Source organism: Tachypleus tridentatus, chromosome 4 (genome assembly GCF_004210375.1).
Source record: "Tachypleus tridentatus isolate NWPU-2018 chromosome 4, ASM421037v1, whole genome shotgun sequence".
Taxonomy (NCBI): Eukaryota; Metazoa; Arthropoda; class Merostomata; order Xiphosura; family Limulidae; genus Tachypleus; species Tachypleus tridentatus.
In genome coordinates this window covers 53,957,799-53,975,015 of record NC_134828.1, presented here as the reverse complement: position 1 = coordinate 53,975,015, position 17,217 = coordinate 53,957,799, and the positions used below count along the sequence as shown (strand labels likewise).

The 17,217-nt window shown below is 35.9% G+C and overlaps 1 protein-coding gene across 2 annotated transcripts in view; it reads left to right on the top strand.

The window, feature by feature from the left end:
- Positions 1–17,217, top strand: part of Mcm6 (minichromosome maintenance 6) — a 55,134-nt gene that overhangs the window by 27,201 nt on the left and 10,716 nt on the right. For both annotated transcript variants that reach the window (XM_076498596.1, XM_076498597.1), the window contains exons 11-16: positions 8,869–8,976; positions 10,172–10,327; positions 11,001–11,129; positions 11,291–11,452; positions 12,306–12,435; positions 14,716–14,874. In XM_076498596.1, coding sequence (XP_076354711.1) covers positions 8,869–8,976; positions 10,172–10,327; positions 11,001–11,129; positions 11,291–11,452; positions 12,306–12,435; positions 14,716–14,874 — 844 coding nt within the window. The remainder of the gene's footprint in view (positions 1–8,868; positions 8,977–10,171; positions 10,328–11,000; positions 11,130–11,290; positions 11,453–12,305; positions 12,436–14,715; positions 14,875–17,217) is intronic.

Below are 17,217 nucleotides of genomic sequence, written 5' to 3'. Positions count from 1 at the left end.
CAACACTTTTCAATGATATGAGGAGTCTCACAAGTTGTGAAACACTCATGAGGTTCTATTGCTTTTGAAGGTGTGGTTTTCCATTGAAGAGACTGCATGTGTACTCAACCCAAGGAGATAAGGGCTTCCATGGAAAACCACACCTTCAAAAGCAATAGAACCTCATGAGTGTTTCACAACTTGTGAGACTCCCCATATCATTAAGAAGTGTTGCTTTTCATTAGTGGTTGGACAAAGCTCACATCTTGGCAGGTTTTCCACTTCCTCGCCTTCATAAAGATATACATATCTTCATGGGTGCTTCTCTTCAAGGCTGGAAGGCATAGGATCAGTCAAAAGGAAGCTTCAAGTCTTTGACCAAAAGACCTTATCATGTCAACATTCTGGAGCTTCTTGCTGTACATCCTGCCTTGGATCATTTTCTTTATCTTGCTAGGATTTGTCTGGTCATGATCCATTTCAACAATTCTACAATGGTGGTTGTTCTTAAACACTAAGGTGGCACTCATTCTCATTCCCTATATAATCAGACCTTGGATCTTCTTTATTTTTTTTAACCCACGTGCTCATTATTTGTATCATTGCTAGGTGCATTCAGTTTTGTTTTGGATTGTCTTTCCTGTTCAGACAAAGTTTATGTGATTAAATGGTCTCTCGATCCTCTTGTTTTTCTGTTTCTATACCTTCAGTGGATCATTTGACATATCTCTCATTATCAAATTATTTGTGTTTTGGTCTCTGGTTATTCTCTTGCTCTGACTGTCATTGCTTTCAAGCAAGATTGAACCAACAAATACATGTATTTTATCCTCCCATTCGTCTTTTTAACAGGGTGATCTCGATCATCCTGCCAATCTGTATCAAGTCCTTCTGATTGTTTCTTACTGGCTGACACATCCATGGTTCCTACAAACGTTACAGCTCCAGTCTGACCCTCTGTTACCTCTTTCTCTTACTCCATCCCTCCTAAGTCAACCTGAGTCACCAGCTTTTCACCCAGCCCATCATATACTGCATCTTCATGCCTAGTTTTTCTCTGACCCTGGCAAAGAGATCTGGTTTGTCCTGAAGAATAGCTTTTTCTTAGCTTGTACTATTCCTCTAGGGATGTTTATTGATCCAAGTTGGATATTTTCTGCTGTTGGTCTTTGGGTCAGGGGTTTTTACCTCCTAGGCCAAAGGTTCCTCATATTATGAATTTTTTCACTTGGTTTTCTTTCTTCCCAATTACAGGTTATCAAGCTGCTTTGTCCCACACTTTTCTTTTTCCCATTACCATCAGTTCTATCTCTCCTACCCTTTCCCAATTTTTATATTCCTTTCAGATCTGCCTTGGTATGGATTCTTGTACGTGGTGAGGGGACCTCCCAGGAAAGGTTCTGTTCTTTTAGATTACCTTTTCTGGGATCTAAACATCCACCCATGTTTCTGCCTTGTGTGGTGATCTGTGAAGGTGAGGAAAGAATCCTGGTGGTTAAGGAGTCCAACTCTAACACACCACTTTGGCCTTGAATTCCTGTAGACGGGCAGCCTTGGAGTGGCACCCTTAGGTCAATCAGCTGGTCCTCTTGGGCTAGGGTCAACCAAGTACCAGTGTTGGATGTTCTCAACACATGTGAACATTGTTTCTGATACTGGTATTTGGGTATAGTGCTAACAAAACCCTGGCGTTGCTGCAGTGCCCTTGTTTGGCATTGTAGTGCGTCCCCTCATAGGGCTCCATGGTGGGTGTGGTCAGTGACCAATAAATAATCCTTTTATTTACTATGGATCCTCCAAATATAAACGTAAATAAAATAGCAAAAAAACAGCCCATAGGTAAATGGCCATGTCTTGAAGATTCTGAGCAGCAATCTTCAACATCTGTAACACCTCTTGTACCTCATTTTCTTATATTACATTCCCTTTCAGACAAACCTTTAGGGCAGATGTTTCCCTTCTTCATTCAGAAAGGACTAGAGGGACTTGCTGGCTCTCCAAAGTCAGCAAAGAAGCTTTCCTCTGGTAACATATTGGTGGAAACATCCACATCTCAACACAGTGAACTCCTCTTGCATTCAAAGGTGATTGGGGATATGCCTGTTGAGGTTATGCCTCATGCTACTTTGAATTCATCATGGGGAGTTATTGTTGAAAGGGTTTTGAAGAACATCCCTGAGCTTGAGATACTTGCTGGTTTCTCCACCCAAGGAGTTTCTGCAGTGAGGCTTATCTCTACTTGCATAGATGGAATTACAATGCCGACAGGTGTCCTCATTTTAACAGTTACATTACCACGTTCATCTGTTACTATCAAGGCAGGTTATCTTAATTGCAAGGTACAGCCATACATTCCAAACCCTCCTAAATGTTTCCAGTGTCAGCTGTTTGGTTACTTGAAGAAAGATGAATCATGAATGTCATGGTTCCTTGATGTGTGCTTGTTGCAGTGGCAAGGACCACAATGCCTATGAAAGTGAAACGGACTTTCATTGCATCAAATGAAATGGCTCTCACCCATTCTATTTTCCTTCTTGCCCTAAATAGTTGGAAAAAAAAACAGTTGCAGCATTTGAAAACGATTCAAAACATTACTTACCTTGAGGCTCGACAGTTGTTGTCTACCACTTCATCTCAATCATATGCTGTTGCATTTTGTTCCACTACTACATTGAGAGTGCGTGTGGATCTCTCTGTGCCTCTAAAAGAATCATTCTCAAACCATATGAAATGTCTTTCAACTCCATGGTTAAAAAAGTTGAGTAATCAACGTCAACACACATCTCTATCTCTAACATTCATTCCAGCAAACCCCCATATCCACTTCCTTTGGTTCCGGGTATGGACATTTCCTCAGATACATCTTATCCCACCCCAAGGTTCAAAACGATCATTCATTCACATCCTCAGTCACTGGAATCCTCTTCCAACAACAAAGACCTGCCCAATCAACCCAGGGCAGGATCCATGTATGTTGACAGACTTTCCTCAAATGAAGACAGTAAAGAAAAAAGACGTGGTCATAAGCAGGAGGGCTTTCCACCCAAATCGCCTACATGTAAATAAAAATGGCCATATTGGTACAATGGAACTGTCGAGGTTTACGTTCTAATCTACATGACATTAAAGCACTGATTGCTTCCTACTATCTTGTATGTCTTTCCTTACAGGAAGCATTTCTGAAACCTGCCAACACAGTCAGCTTTTGACAGTTTTTTGTACAGAAATGACAGGCTGTGTGATGGACGAGTGCATGGAAGAGTGGCACTGTTGGTTGATCAGCATGTGCCCACCCTGTCTTTGCTACTCGACACACCCTTGAGGGTCATAGCCATCTGTGTTTTCTTTAATCATTCCATCACTGTTTGTTCTCTCTACATGTTGCATGGAGAGACCTATGATCAATCAGGCCTTGATGCTGTCATTGAACTGTTACTGTTTCCTTTTTAAGCCTGGGGAACTTTAATGGGCATCATCCCCTCTGGGGAGGTGCTGATATTGATGAGAGGGGTCAGTCTGTAGAGTGTATACTCTCTGATCACAACCTTTCTCTTTTCAATACTGGTTCTTATACTTATTTTCATGCACCTAGTCAGTTTATTTCTGCTATTGATCTGTGAATTTGCTCCCCTTCACTATTCTCCCACTTTTCGTGGAGAGTTGACAATAACCCATGAGGCAGTGATCATTTTCCTCTATTTTTGAGAGAGGCTGGCCGTGGTTAGTGCCACCTGACCTGCATGCCCTGATATAAGCTCAATCAAACAAACTGGCCCTATTTCACGGCCCTTGCAGAACTTGATCCTGCCGTTGTCTGTAAGCCATCTGTAGATGTCTGTGTGCAATAATAACTGAGTGTATTATACAGGCATCTGCTCATTGTATTCCTAAAACCTCAACACGTTTTCCACGATGATGGAATCCTACCTGCCACATGGCACAGAAGGCTCAAAAATGGATATGGAGATACTTTTCATAGGTATCCCACACTCTTGCACCACATTGCTTTCCATTAGGCCCGTGCACATTCTAGGTGGGTAAGACATCAAAGCCAGACTCTTGGATTAAGTTCACAACCAGCATATCTTCTATCACTAGATCCACAGTCATATGGGACAAGATTTGAAAAGTCAGTGGGCAATATAATTCTGTCCCCTTCTTGATCTTGCTCTCTGATAGCCAGGAAGTGGCTGATGTCCAGAGCATCGCCGATACTCCAGGTGAAAGCTTTTGCCAGGTAGCTTGCTCTTCTGCTTCTTCCTTCACCTTCTTAGCTATCAAGACTCAAGCAGAGAGATCATTTTTTTCCTTTCAAGCTGATTGTCTCTGTGAATATAATCATACTTTTACACTGGTATAACTCAAATTGGGCCTTACATTGGGCAGTACATTGATTGGATCTGATGATGTACACTATAAAATGCTGCACAATCTATCTCCTGCTTCTCTTGCTATTCTTCTGATTGTTTTTAACTGAATCTGACAGGAGAATGTTTTTCCTGATGCCTGGCACTTGGCTATTGTCCTACCTTTCTCTAAGTGTGAGAAGGATCCCAAGATTCCTTTAAACTACCATCCCATTGCTTTGATGAGCTGTCACTGTAAGACCTTAGAGAGTATGGTTAATACTCATCTCATTTGGTTCCTGGAATCAAACAACCTCCTCTTGCCCACCCAGTGTGGGTTCCGATGACAGCACTCCAGCATGAACCACCTGATTCGACTTGAAACGTCAGTCAGAGAAACCTTTCTCAAATGACATCTTGTATCAATATTCTTTGTCATTGAGAAGGCTTATGATACAACCTGGAAGTATGGCATTTTGCGAGATCTCCATTTATATGGGTCATGTTTTCATTTGCCCAATTTTATTATAAAATGTTTGGTCAGGCAATTCCAAGTTCATGTGGGTTCAACACTTTTCAATTCTTTTCTACAAGAACTTGGCGTCCCTGCTGCATTTTGAGTGTCATATATTTCAGTGTAAAGATTAATGCCATTACTGAACAACTCCCTCTTACTGTTGCAAACGGGCTCTATGTCGACGACTTTCACATCTCATGTCAGTTGTCGAATGTGAGGTATATTGAGAGACAGCTATAGATTGCCATCAATGGTTTACTAAAGTGGACCACAGCTAATGGTTTTAACTTATATCTCTCTAAAACTGTTTGCATGCACTTTTGCTGCCAACAGGGTATTCACCTTGATTCTGAACTCCGTATCGGTGACGTCGTGGTACCTGTGGTCACTGAGACAAAGTTCTTGGGGCTTATCTTTGACCGTAAGCTGACCTTTATACCATACATCGAACAGCTACTGGTCAAATGTACAAGAACCCTGAACATTCTCCGTGTCCTCTCTTCCACCACTTTGGGAGTGGATTGATGTTCTGCGCTAAAGATATATTGTGCTCTTATTCAATCAAAACTAGACTATGGGTCACTGGTCTATGGCTCTGCCAGGACCTCAGCCTTGAAGATGCTGGACCCCATTCATCATCAGGGACTTTAGCTCTGTGCTGAGCTTATACACACACTCTCATGAACTTCCTCTACACCTCTGCAGTTTGAAACTGTCTTTACTGTATACTTCAAAACTTTGATCCTTACCACAGCATCCCACCTGGGGTTGAGTATTCCTTCCTTGGTGGGCCATGTTTTTTCAGAACAGATGATCTGCCATTGCTCTTTTTGGTATCTATTCAGGCACAGGTGGATGAATTGTGTTTTTCCTTCGATAACAATGGTCATCTCATCCCTCCATGGGTTATTACAGTCCCCAAATGTGACCTTTAAGTCATCTGAGAAAAGTTGATACTCCTGATTGGAAATACTGTCTGTTATTTGCTGAACATCATTCAAATCATCCTTTCATTCCTATTTATATGAATGGTTCAAAATCAAGTGACTCTGTGGGCTCTGTCATGGTTTATTGTGGTTCATTGGTTGTGCACAGAATCTTCTCTACAGTTTCTGTGCTCACTGCTGAACTTTGTGCCATTTTTATTGCCCTGGATCACATAGAAGCTAAGCAATACTCAAAGTGCACTATTTATACTGACTCGCGTAGTTCTCTACTGGCCCTGAAATCGCTTCATGTTAGTTCTCACCCTGTTCTTGCTGATATTCAAAACCAACTGGCCCATTTCTCTTTAACATCTACTTCTATCCAGTTTTTCTGAATACCAGGCCACATTGGTATTTGCAGGAATGACTCGCCAACACCGGAGCTAAATCTATCTGCTCTGGCACTATCACCACTGTGCCTATTCCATACATGGACTATGGTCCTGTATTCAAGGCTCATCTCCATGCCAGATGGCAGTCGACTTGGAGTGAGCAACATGAAAATGAGCTTTTCCAAATAAAACCCTCTATTGGCCATCTTGCTTCCATAAGGATCGGAAAGAGGAAGTTGTCCTGACTAGACACAGTTTTTTAACTCACCATTTTCTTTCGTCTGGGACTGATACCACCAATGTGTTGTCTGTTTAACAATCAGGTCACAATAAGCCACATCTTACTGTCTTGCCATCATTACAACTCTCAATGACGATGCCATTTTAAACATGTTTTGTCTCGAGGTTTATCCACATCATTAGATAGTGTTATTGGTGATGGTGACACTGTCCACCTTAGAAATATTTTTAGTCTTTTAAAGGCCATTAATCTTTTTAATGATATTTAAGTTTTTTGATTTATAAATTAAACCTTTTTTTGATGTGATTCTGTCTTAAGAATCAAAGTACATCTAGTTAAGTTTGAAATTAGAAAATTGCCATAATATCAAATAACATGAAAACAGGACTGGAATGGTGAACTTCAAGTGTCTAATGCTAATGTTTGAGCTACTTGTTAGTCATCCCAGAAAGTTATAATAATTAAAATTTTGCTACAAGTCTTTTAAAACTTGTATTACTTTACTTTCTGAAAATGGCCATAACATCAAATAACTCAAAACCAGAGCTAGAAAAGCCAACTTCAGGTGACTAATGCTGATTTTTGATGTTACCCGTTAGTTATCCTGGCAAGTTATAATAATTACAATTATGCTACAGAAAGTCCTTTACAATTTGTATTACTGTAGTTTTCTCTTACTGCTGTAGACTAGATGTAAAAATTGGATTTTATGCTATTTACGTTTTTAATTCAAACATTAAATTTTGTTTTGTTTTGTTAATTTCCTTTCATGAATTTTAATAATTTTACTTTAATTTTAACTTTTTACTGGATATTTGGCACAAATAGCCTAGTTCCTTTGTGCCATGAAGCACTAAACCAACCAACCTTTGAAATTACTCATCCACCTTGGCATGCTGTCCTTCCTGATTGTGATGGAATGTTAATGTGGTTCTTTACAGTCTCTGTTTGAACCTCTATCTTCATGTTAAATTTTCCACTTATCCCTTCCTTCCAGTTCCCACCTTTATCCCTAGTCGGATCTGGGTAGACTACTATTACTATGTTCTGACCATGCTTTTCATTGTCATGTTACCCATTTGGCTCTCTTCTGGGGTTCCTATTCCCACCTGTTCACTCCTTTGCTGTCATCTGCTGTTAATGACCTTTTTTCCTTCCAGCCTGAATCAGTTTGATTCAGCTTTTTATTTGGTTGGCTTACTCTTCCTTAATATCTTTTTCCCAAACTTTGTTCCAGGTGTTTTCTTATCACATCAGGTATCTTACCCTTTTCCCTGGTGTCTTATCTCAGTAGTTCTTTGGACGAAGTTCTTCATTCAGACATGTGGATACTTCACATACATTCATTTCTCACTATCTACTTTGGAATGTTATAACTTTATCTTCAGGTTATTGTCTTCTTCCTGTAGTCATTGTTTTTTACCACAGCACCAATCCTTCCACCTGTTGTTTATAGGATTTTAGCTATTCATGTGAGAATATCATGTACTTTATCTGAATTTATAATTTTCCTCAACTGAAAATATATTTCTAATAGGTATTCACCTCTCCTCACCCTTCCTCTCCACTGAAAACCTGTTCTTCCATTTTCTGACAAAACTTGATTTGATAGTTCGGTAGTCACATGCATCAGGAGCATGCGTTGCACTGTTATTGGTGAAGGGTTGTTGCATGACTGTTTGCCTGTGAGATGCAGTTGAATCAATCAGTGTAAGGTGCATGAGGAGCTCTAGGTTTGCGGTATGCAAAAAAAACATATTTGCATATAGATGGCAGCACTGAATTAGAATAGCTATTTATATAAGTGGGTAAGTACCTATCAGAAATATAATTTCAGTATACAAAAATTATAACTTCAAGCTAAGGCATTGTGACAGTTAGTAAACAACAAGCTTTTTCAGTTCAAACTTACCATTACTGATTGACCACCTAATTCATTCAGTATTAAGCTGGAGGAAGAAGCTCTGACAAGGTTTTAGACTTGTTTTGTTTTTTTTCCACCAAAGGATCAACTCTCCAATAGTGTTAAGTATAACACTCATGTTTTATTTCATATTGTTGAAGTTGGCTTTCAAGTAGCAGCATTATCTTAAAGATAATTTATCTTGCAGTGTCACTTTTGCATAAAGTTGTGTTATTTTATTGAAATTATGGCACTCTCCAGATTTATTTTTAATTCTTTTTCTACTCTTAAACTTGTACATTCTTTAAATTCTTGTTTTTTAATTTGCAGGTTTGCCATGTAATTTTAAATAATATTGTTATACCTCTCTTTTAGATAACAAAAAATACAGTTATTTGTCATAGATGGCCTATTCAGTTTTGTGCCAAATACCCTCAAACCTGTGAAACCAGTAATTTTAAACTTCTATAACTTTTATATAGGGAGAACATTTTCACCAAAGTGTTAATACTAATAGTATTTATATCAATTCACAATTGTTACTTGAATTTTCTGTTTCCATAGGGTGTGTGTTGTATTGATGAATTTGACAAAATGGAACAAAGAGACCAAATTGCTATTCACGAAGCTATGGAACAACAGACAATCTCTATTACAAAAGCAGGTGTTAAAGTAAGTTAAAATAGAGAGCAAGAAGTAACAAAATTTAAGCAGAAGAAAAATAATTTTGCATTATTTATTGGCAAGTTTTTAGAATTATTAGTTTATTTTGAAAAACTGATACTGGCAACTGTTTGTCATAACAAGGAAAATTTTGATAATGGTTTACTTTAAACCTACAACTAAAAAAGTTAAGCAATTGGGGGGGGATGCATTTAAATCAACAAAAAATTTATTTTACATTTCTTGCACTTTGTTTAGTTCACATGGAAATATTCTGAAATCAAAACTAATTTATATAAGAGTGTTCATTTTGTAGTATTTACTATAAAAACTAAGCTCCTATTCCAAATTAAGTCAACAATTTTAACTTCAGCTTAATATCTACTGTGTGCAATTAAAAAATAGGACCAGAGCATACCCATACCCTTCTTTTGGCATTGTGAACATTGCAGCATTATTAAAGGAATCTGTTGTGATTTTAACTTAATATTAATTTGTGTACTTAATATAACTTGTCATAAAGCACTTCCTCTATGATCTTCTTTTAAATGAGATTATTAAAGAATAGAAATTAAATAATAAATGTTGTAAAAGTTGTTGACATTCATCAAGACTTGGTTCAGGTGATTTTAGTGCTACCAAATTAAAATTATTTAATATTTTAAAATTTTTGAGACTTCTTATAATAAAAAGGAACATAAATTTGAAATAAAACTAAGCATTAAGCATGTAATTATGCAGATTGTTTATTTAATCATGCAAAATATGTGAGAAATCAAACTTTGGTTTTGATAATTGTATTTGATTGGCAACTAAATTAAAAATTAAATTTTTTAATGATGTTGATTTGCTAAAGCATTTATTATACTTAATTTATTGGTCATGTATAACCACTTGGCTTAGATAAATGTGGTGGTCATGTGAGTTATAAATTTGCTGCTGCTTAAAAAAGAAGCTACCAAAGATTTACATTTTTACAATATTGTTTGTTGAAAGAACGACTTTTTGCAACTTTTTCAGATCATTTTGTATTAGGTGTATGATGCATCAAATTATTTTGTGAGAACTTTTATTTCCTTATCATTAAATATTTTACTGATATATACTGATTGAAATAATTTTGATTTTTTTGTTTTTGGATACTTCTAGTACAAGATAACTTTGCCATCTCCTCACTGGTTATTTTATGTTTGAAATTTTTTAGGCTACTCTGAATGCCAGAACATCTATACTGGCTGCAGCAAACCCTGTAGGTGGACGTTATGATCGAACAAAATCTCTAAAACAAAACATTAGTCTATCAGCTCCAATAATGTCACGTTTTGATCTCTTCTTTATTTTGATCGACGAGTGTAATGAGGTAATGGTTTTTCATACAATGCAGATTTTCTTTAGATAATGAATTCCTGTATTAAATGAAAAGCCTTCTAGCAGTAACTTTTGAAAGACATGAAATACTATTTTTAAACATATACGATTTTAAATTCATAATGGACAACTTATAAGGAATGTGAAAAATTAATCTACAGATTAACACAGTCTTTAATGTTTCTGTATTCAAATGTATGTCTGTTATTCTAGCTTTAAGTAATAAAGTATGTATGTATGCATGTATTATTTTTGATAAACGTTTTTTTTAAACTATGTTTCAAACCATTTTGTTTTATTTAAGTTTTTTTTCAGATTTGTATTGCAGGATTTTATTGTTTTTTAATATGTATTTGTACACACATTTATTTAATTTTTGTTGTGTTTGTAAAGCTTTTTTGAGTTTTAACAGTTGTTCACTTTATTTGCAGTTTATTCTCTTTAGTATAGTTTAGATATAATTTTGTTGTTACTCATACTAGAAATTTTATTTGTTGTTTTGTATGTACGTGTGAATGAGTAACTTTCTCAAGTTCATCTTCTAACCTTTATTGAGGTATGTGGTAGTATGATTTAATAGACTTCTCATAGTACTTAAAACAGTATTTTTTTACAGCCAAGTAGAAAAACAATAAACTTTCAAACACAATGAAGCTTTTTTTCAGGTAACTGATTATGCTATTGCTCGTCGCATTGTGGACTTGCACAGCAATAATGACTTATCTATAGATAGAGTATATACAGTTGAAGAGATACAGCGTTACATGACTTTTGCTCGACAGTTCAAACCAAAGGTAATAGCTTTTGTGCTTGAGTGAATAGCATTATATATAGTATTTTTGTACAAGTAAATTCAGTTATAAACAATATTTTGTATTGAAATATATATGTATATATTGTGTTTGTGAAAGAAAAGTTAGGCCTGAAGCATAATTTTGGGCTTTGTTTTTCACAGATTAATAAGGATTCTGAAGAGTACTTAGTGGAACAGTATCGACACCTGAGACAAAGAGACACAGCTGGCTTGTCGAAGTCTTCCTGGAGAATCACTGTAAGGCAGTTAGAGAGTATGATCCGACTGTCTGAAGCAATGGCTCGAATGCACTGCTCTGATGTGGTAATGTTTATGCTTTTTGACTGCTTAAAATGTCTTTTAGGGTTTGTAGGGGTATTTAAAATCTAAAAAGACCTATGTGATTTTTAAACCTGAAAATTTTTGCATTCATGTGTGTTGGAACTGGTAGTGCCAGAAAAGTTACATTTTTTTTAACTTTCCATTCTTTATAATCCACATACATTTACCTTTGTTTTTTGCTTAGTTTTCTTAGAAAAAAATAACATTCATATATACATTTATATACAATTAATACATTTCTGTATAAATGGTAGCCTGGCATCACCTGATGGTTGTGGAGCTTGACTTGTAACTTACATGCTATGGTTCAAACCTTTTCACTGAAAATGTTTGCTCTTTCAGCTATGTGGGTATCATAATCTGATGATCAGTTCCAGTTTTTATTGGTGAATAGTATCCAAGAGTTGGTAGTGAGTGGTGTTGATTAGTTGTTTTCCCTCCAGGAAAGGCTGATGTAACTAGCCCCTAACAGGCTTTGCATGAAATTCATTAAACAAACAAATTTTTATAAATGTTAATTACACTAGAAAAGTAAATTTATGTTTAGACTTGTAAAAACTGAAACTGGTATTTCAATTAAACTGAACAAAAATTTTAAACCTAACTTTTGATGATGAATTTGAGAAAATTATATTTCTAAAGATACTTAATTCAACACTAACTACTGTAATAATGTCAGGATGAATGTATGTAGATAGGTGAGTAGATAACAGTGTTTTGTTCATTGTAGTAAAATTTGCCACCTTCAAAAAATATTGTACATTTGAAATGTATAAATTTTTCCAATTTAAACTTGTGTTTAGAAACAATTAATTAGAATCCATCCATCCTAAAGGTACATCCCAAGCATGCTAAAGAAGCTTTTAGACTTTTGAACAAGTCTATTATACGAGTTGAACAGCCTGATATACACCTGTATGAAGAACATGATGATGATGGGCAAGTAGATGAAAATAGTATCAATGGTTAGTGCTGTATTTAAATAGTTACTCAAATTTTATCTCCTTAAAAAAATGTGTATGTTTTACAACTAAACATTTCCATAAATTAAACAATTTATTGATTTTCATTTTAATCTGTAGAAAACAGATAATCTATATGCTGTTTTCTTTAACAAGCATTGAAAATTCTGTTTAAACAATATTGAAAAATATTAATGCTTAGTACCAGTTAAATTTGTTATATATAAATTGGTATTTTACAGAAAACTGATTCATTGTACACTCAGTCTTAGGTGTTAAGAGATAGTGAATTCTTGTTTTCTTTTCAAAATACTGATTTATTAATAATGCAATATTTTAAAATGTTGCAGAAACAATTGTTAAAGGAGATGATTATTTTTATGAAGTTTTTATATATAGGACAATATATTATTTTGCCATTTTTTTCCATTTTATGAGGCTCATTCTTCCATGCCATTACAGAATGTAAATTTCAACTCTGGTAATGCTTCACAGATCCCTGTTGATAATTAAATGAGCCAAGGTGAGAATACTTAACGTTATTTCGAATTCCCATGTAGTTATACCAAGGGCATATCATAAGGGTTCTGCTTGAATGAACATACTAATCAAATTTAGGATCTGAAATGACTGTCATGGTACCCTATGCAGTGTCTTAACTGTATAGAAAGAAGCTAGCATATGGTACCAGTATGTGCTATAAGAAATCAATTTAATAGTACTACACAAATAAACCTTGATAAAAACAGTGTTTGACAATATAGTTTTGTTGTCAAGTCACAGCCCAAAAAACATATAATTGTCATTCAACTGAAGAGTTTGCATAAAAGCTTGACATGATACTGGTTGGGCTATAATAAATTGATGCAGTCTTGAAATGGTTCCCAACGCTGTCAAATACGTGCTAGATTGTGAGACTAAGGCAGGTAAGTTTGAAAATGGAAAAGGAATAGGCAAAACACCTAAACTTAGTGGCACATATGTTAAGTATTTTCATTTATGCAGCATTTGGGACAGAAGAAAGACTGCCACTGTTCTCAAACATGAAATGAACAACCATGTACCAAAACTATCCAGATCTACAGTATCAAGAAGACTCAGTGAGAGTGGAATATTTGGCCATGTAGCATTTAGAAAACCTTCACTTTGATCCCTAAATGTTGTAAGAGGCTAAATTTTACTGAAAAGGGCAAAACTGGACTATTTGTGACTGAAAAGGATGTTATAGATGGATAAGTTTAAGTTTGAAATAATTGGTTCAAAGCACAGGGCAAAAGAGAGGTGAAAGATACTTGTATCAATGCATAGCACCTGTCATAAAACATAGGGGAGGCAATATGATAGTTTGAGAGTTGTTTTTCTACTGATGCGACAGGAGATATTTCCAAAATATATGGAATAATAGATCAGTGAAAGTTCATCAGATATTGATATATCATGGTATACCCAATGGTTTGCATATTATTCGTAAAGGATTCTACTACCAAGAAGATAATGACTCCAAACACTCATCCAACCTATGCAAAAATTACTTGGCTAAAAAAGAAGCTGCTGGAGTCTTCGGATGATGAAGTGGTCTCCATAGAGTCCTGATCTCAACCAAATTGAGCAGATCTGGGATATTGATAGATAAAAAACTTGTCAAATCAACATTTACTTCCAAAGAAACTTTATGGGAATGTAGTAGAGACAATTGTTATAAAATTCCAAGGTACACTTCAATTAAATATGTTGCAACATTGCCTGAAAGACTGTCTGCAGTTACTAAAGCAAAAAGGGGTCACAAAAAATATAACTGTTTGCTGACTCAAACACTTTGACTGAGTTTCTGTTGTACTAAGTATGAAGATTAATAAAATGTCGATGTATCACTTGTGATTTACCTTCCATTGTTCTTTGAAAGTAGTATGAAAGCTAATTTTTGACTTTGTCATAATACTTTGCACAGTACTGTATAGCTCTCCTAAATATTATTTATTTGTTATAAAATTAGTTATTTTCTTTTTTCTTAAAATTGTCAGTAAGAATTTAATGATAAAAATTCAAACACAAGATATAATCACTTTGGAAATTAATTTCTGAAAGTTTTCATCCTGAAACACCTAACCATAAACTTTGTGAATGAGTACTGGTCATAAATTAAAAACGTTGGATTAGAAACTGTAAAAAGAAAAGAAACACCTTTTATATTAGCTTTGTAATATCTGATTAGTTTATCTCTGAATGCTGTTTTTTTTTTTTTTTTAAAGCAAATGTTTATCTTTGACCTGTTTCATTTGCTAGGCATTGTGAATGGTGATACTCATAAAACTATAGAGGATATTGATGCAGAAAAGGAGGTGCAACCACAGAAAAAGGGACTGAAGCTATCATATGAACAGTACAAAGCTATGTCAAACATGTTAGTCCTGCATCTACGGCAAGAAGAGACAAGAATTGAAGGTTAGTAAAACAAAACAAAACTTTGAACAAATCTACATACTAATACTAAATTAACTGATTCACTTGTTAAAATATGGTATTTCAAAAATAGAATTTCTTAAATGTTACTTTTTGTATTGATAATTTAAAAAGATAGTGATATTAGCAACTTTTAGGTTATCATCCTTGTTGACAAAAACTTCTATGCCAGATTTTAGCACATTCATTTTAATTTCCCCTTCAGGTGATTCTTGTGTGGGGTGAACAGACCTCCAGGAAAGGTTCTGTTTTCTTGGTTTAACTCCTCTGGGATCTAAACATCATGGACATGTTTACCATAAATAGCAAACCATGAATGAGAGAGGATCCCAGTGGTTAAGTGGTGTCTGGGGCACTTCGACACACTACTTTGCCCTGGAATTTCTGTAGACAGGTGTCCCCTCCATCCTAGGGTCAGTCATCTGGTCTTGTTGGGTTAGGGTCAACTAAGTGCCAGTATTTGGCATTTTCAGTAGATGTGGACATTATGTTTTTCATGTTTGGGTACAGTGCTTACAAAGCCCTGGCATTGCTAAATTGTCCTTGTTTGGTGTTGTAGTGCATCCTCTCATAGGACACTGTGGTTTGTAGGATCAGTAAGCACTGAATCTTTTTCTCTTTCTATATGGATTATCTATCTCCAAATGAAAAATATCTTTAAAAAATAATTAATTGGTAAGTGACCACATATGGAGGACTTTGTGCCACTCAATACATTCTTGGTGGTCATAGCCATCTGTATCTCCTTGTGTCATACCATCACTCTTTGTTCGCATTACCTGTCTACTAGAAAGATTTGAAATCAGTCAAACCTTCATGCACTTATAGAACAATTGCCTTTTTCATCTTGGGTGACCTTGATGAACACAATTCATTCTGGGCTGATTTTCTTTATGGTTATAATTGCTCCTTTACACTGGTGGAATTTAAGCTCACTCTTCATCAGTCTGTCAGTACATCTCTCTTCTGCTTCTCTTGCTTTTCTTCTGGTTTTTAACCAAATATTGCAAGAGAATATTTTTTCTTATGTTTGCTTTAAGGATATTGCCCTTCCTTTTTCTAAGCCTGGGAAGGATTTCAACAATCCTTGTAATTATTGTCAAATTGCTTTGACTAGCTCTCTTAGAAAAAAATGGTTAATGATCATCTTAATAGGTTCCTGGAATTAAAAAGCATCCTCTTGCCCACCCAGTGTAGTTCTGTTGACTGTGCTTCATCATGGACCACCTGGTTTGACTTGAAACCTCAATTAGAGAAGTCTTCCTCAAGGGAAAAACGTCTTGTTTCTGTCTCCTTTGACCTTAAGAAGGTTTATGACACTTCTTGGATGTACATTTCACAGGACCTCCCTTTGTATGGGTTGTATGGCTATTTGCCTATTTTTGTTGTAATTTGTTAAATAATTGGCAATTCCATGTGGATTCAAGCCTTTTTTGTTTTTTTACACAGTAACTTGGATTCCCTCAGGGTTTTGTCTTGAGTATCATTCTTTTCAATGTGCAATTCAATGTTATTACTTGACAAATTCTGCATCTTGTGTTGGTCATTGAACGTCAGGTTTATTTAGTGGCTACTTCAAACTGCTCTGTCACTTGTTGAAGTAGGCCAAAGCAAACAGTTTTACCATTTGTATGTACTTTTGCCACCAAAGGGCTTTACTCCCCAATCCTGAGCTCTGTTTTGGTGATGTTGTATTTCCTTTTATTCCTGAGGCAAAGTTCTTTGGGCTTATGGGTTATGGTTCTGCTAGGATCTTAGCCTTGAATATGTTGGACACCATTCACCCTCAGGGGTTTTGGCTCTGCACAGGGGCTTTCTATGCTACTTCAGTACAGAGTTTGTACATAGTCCTACCAACCTCCTAATGATCTCTGCCATTTGCAACATAGTATACTACTTAGCTTCAGTCCTTACCAAAGCATCCCAACTATGGTTGTGTCTTTCTTCCTCAGTGGACCATGCTCTTTTAGATTAGAAAGTCTTCAGTTTCTTCTTTTGGTCTTTGTATCCAGGTGGAGCTGGAAGAATATGGTCTTGGATTGCATGACATTGCTGTTCCCAGTGATCAGCCTATTTCACTGTGGCTTATTACCATTTCCTGATGTGACCTTTTCTTGAGTCATCTGAAGAAAGCAGATACTTTCAATTGAAAGTGCTGTCTTCTCTTTGCTGAACATCTTTTGAACTTTTTTCACGTTTATATGGATGATTTGAAATCGGGTAATTCAGTGGGCTCTGCCATGGTTTGTTGTGACTCGGTGTTTATTCACAGGATCCTCTCTGCAGTTTCTATGTTCACTGCCAAGTTGTATGCCATTTCTCTTA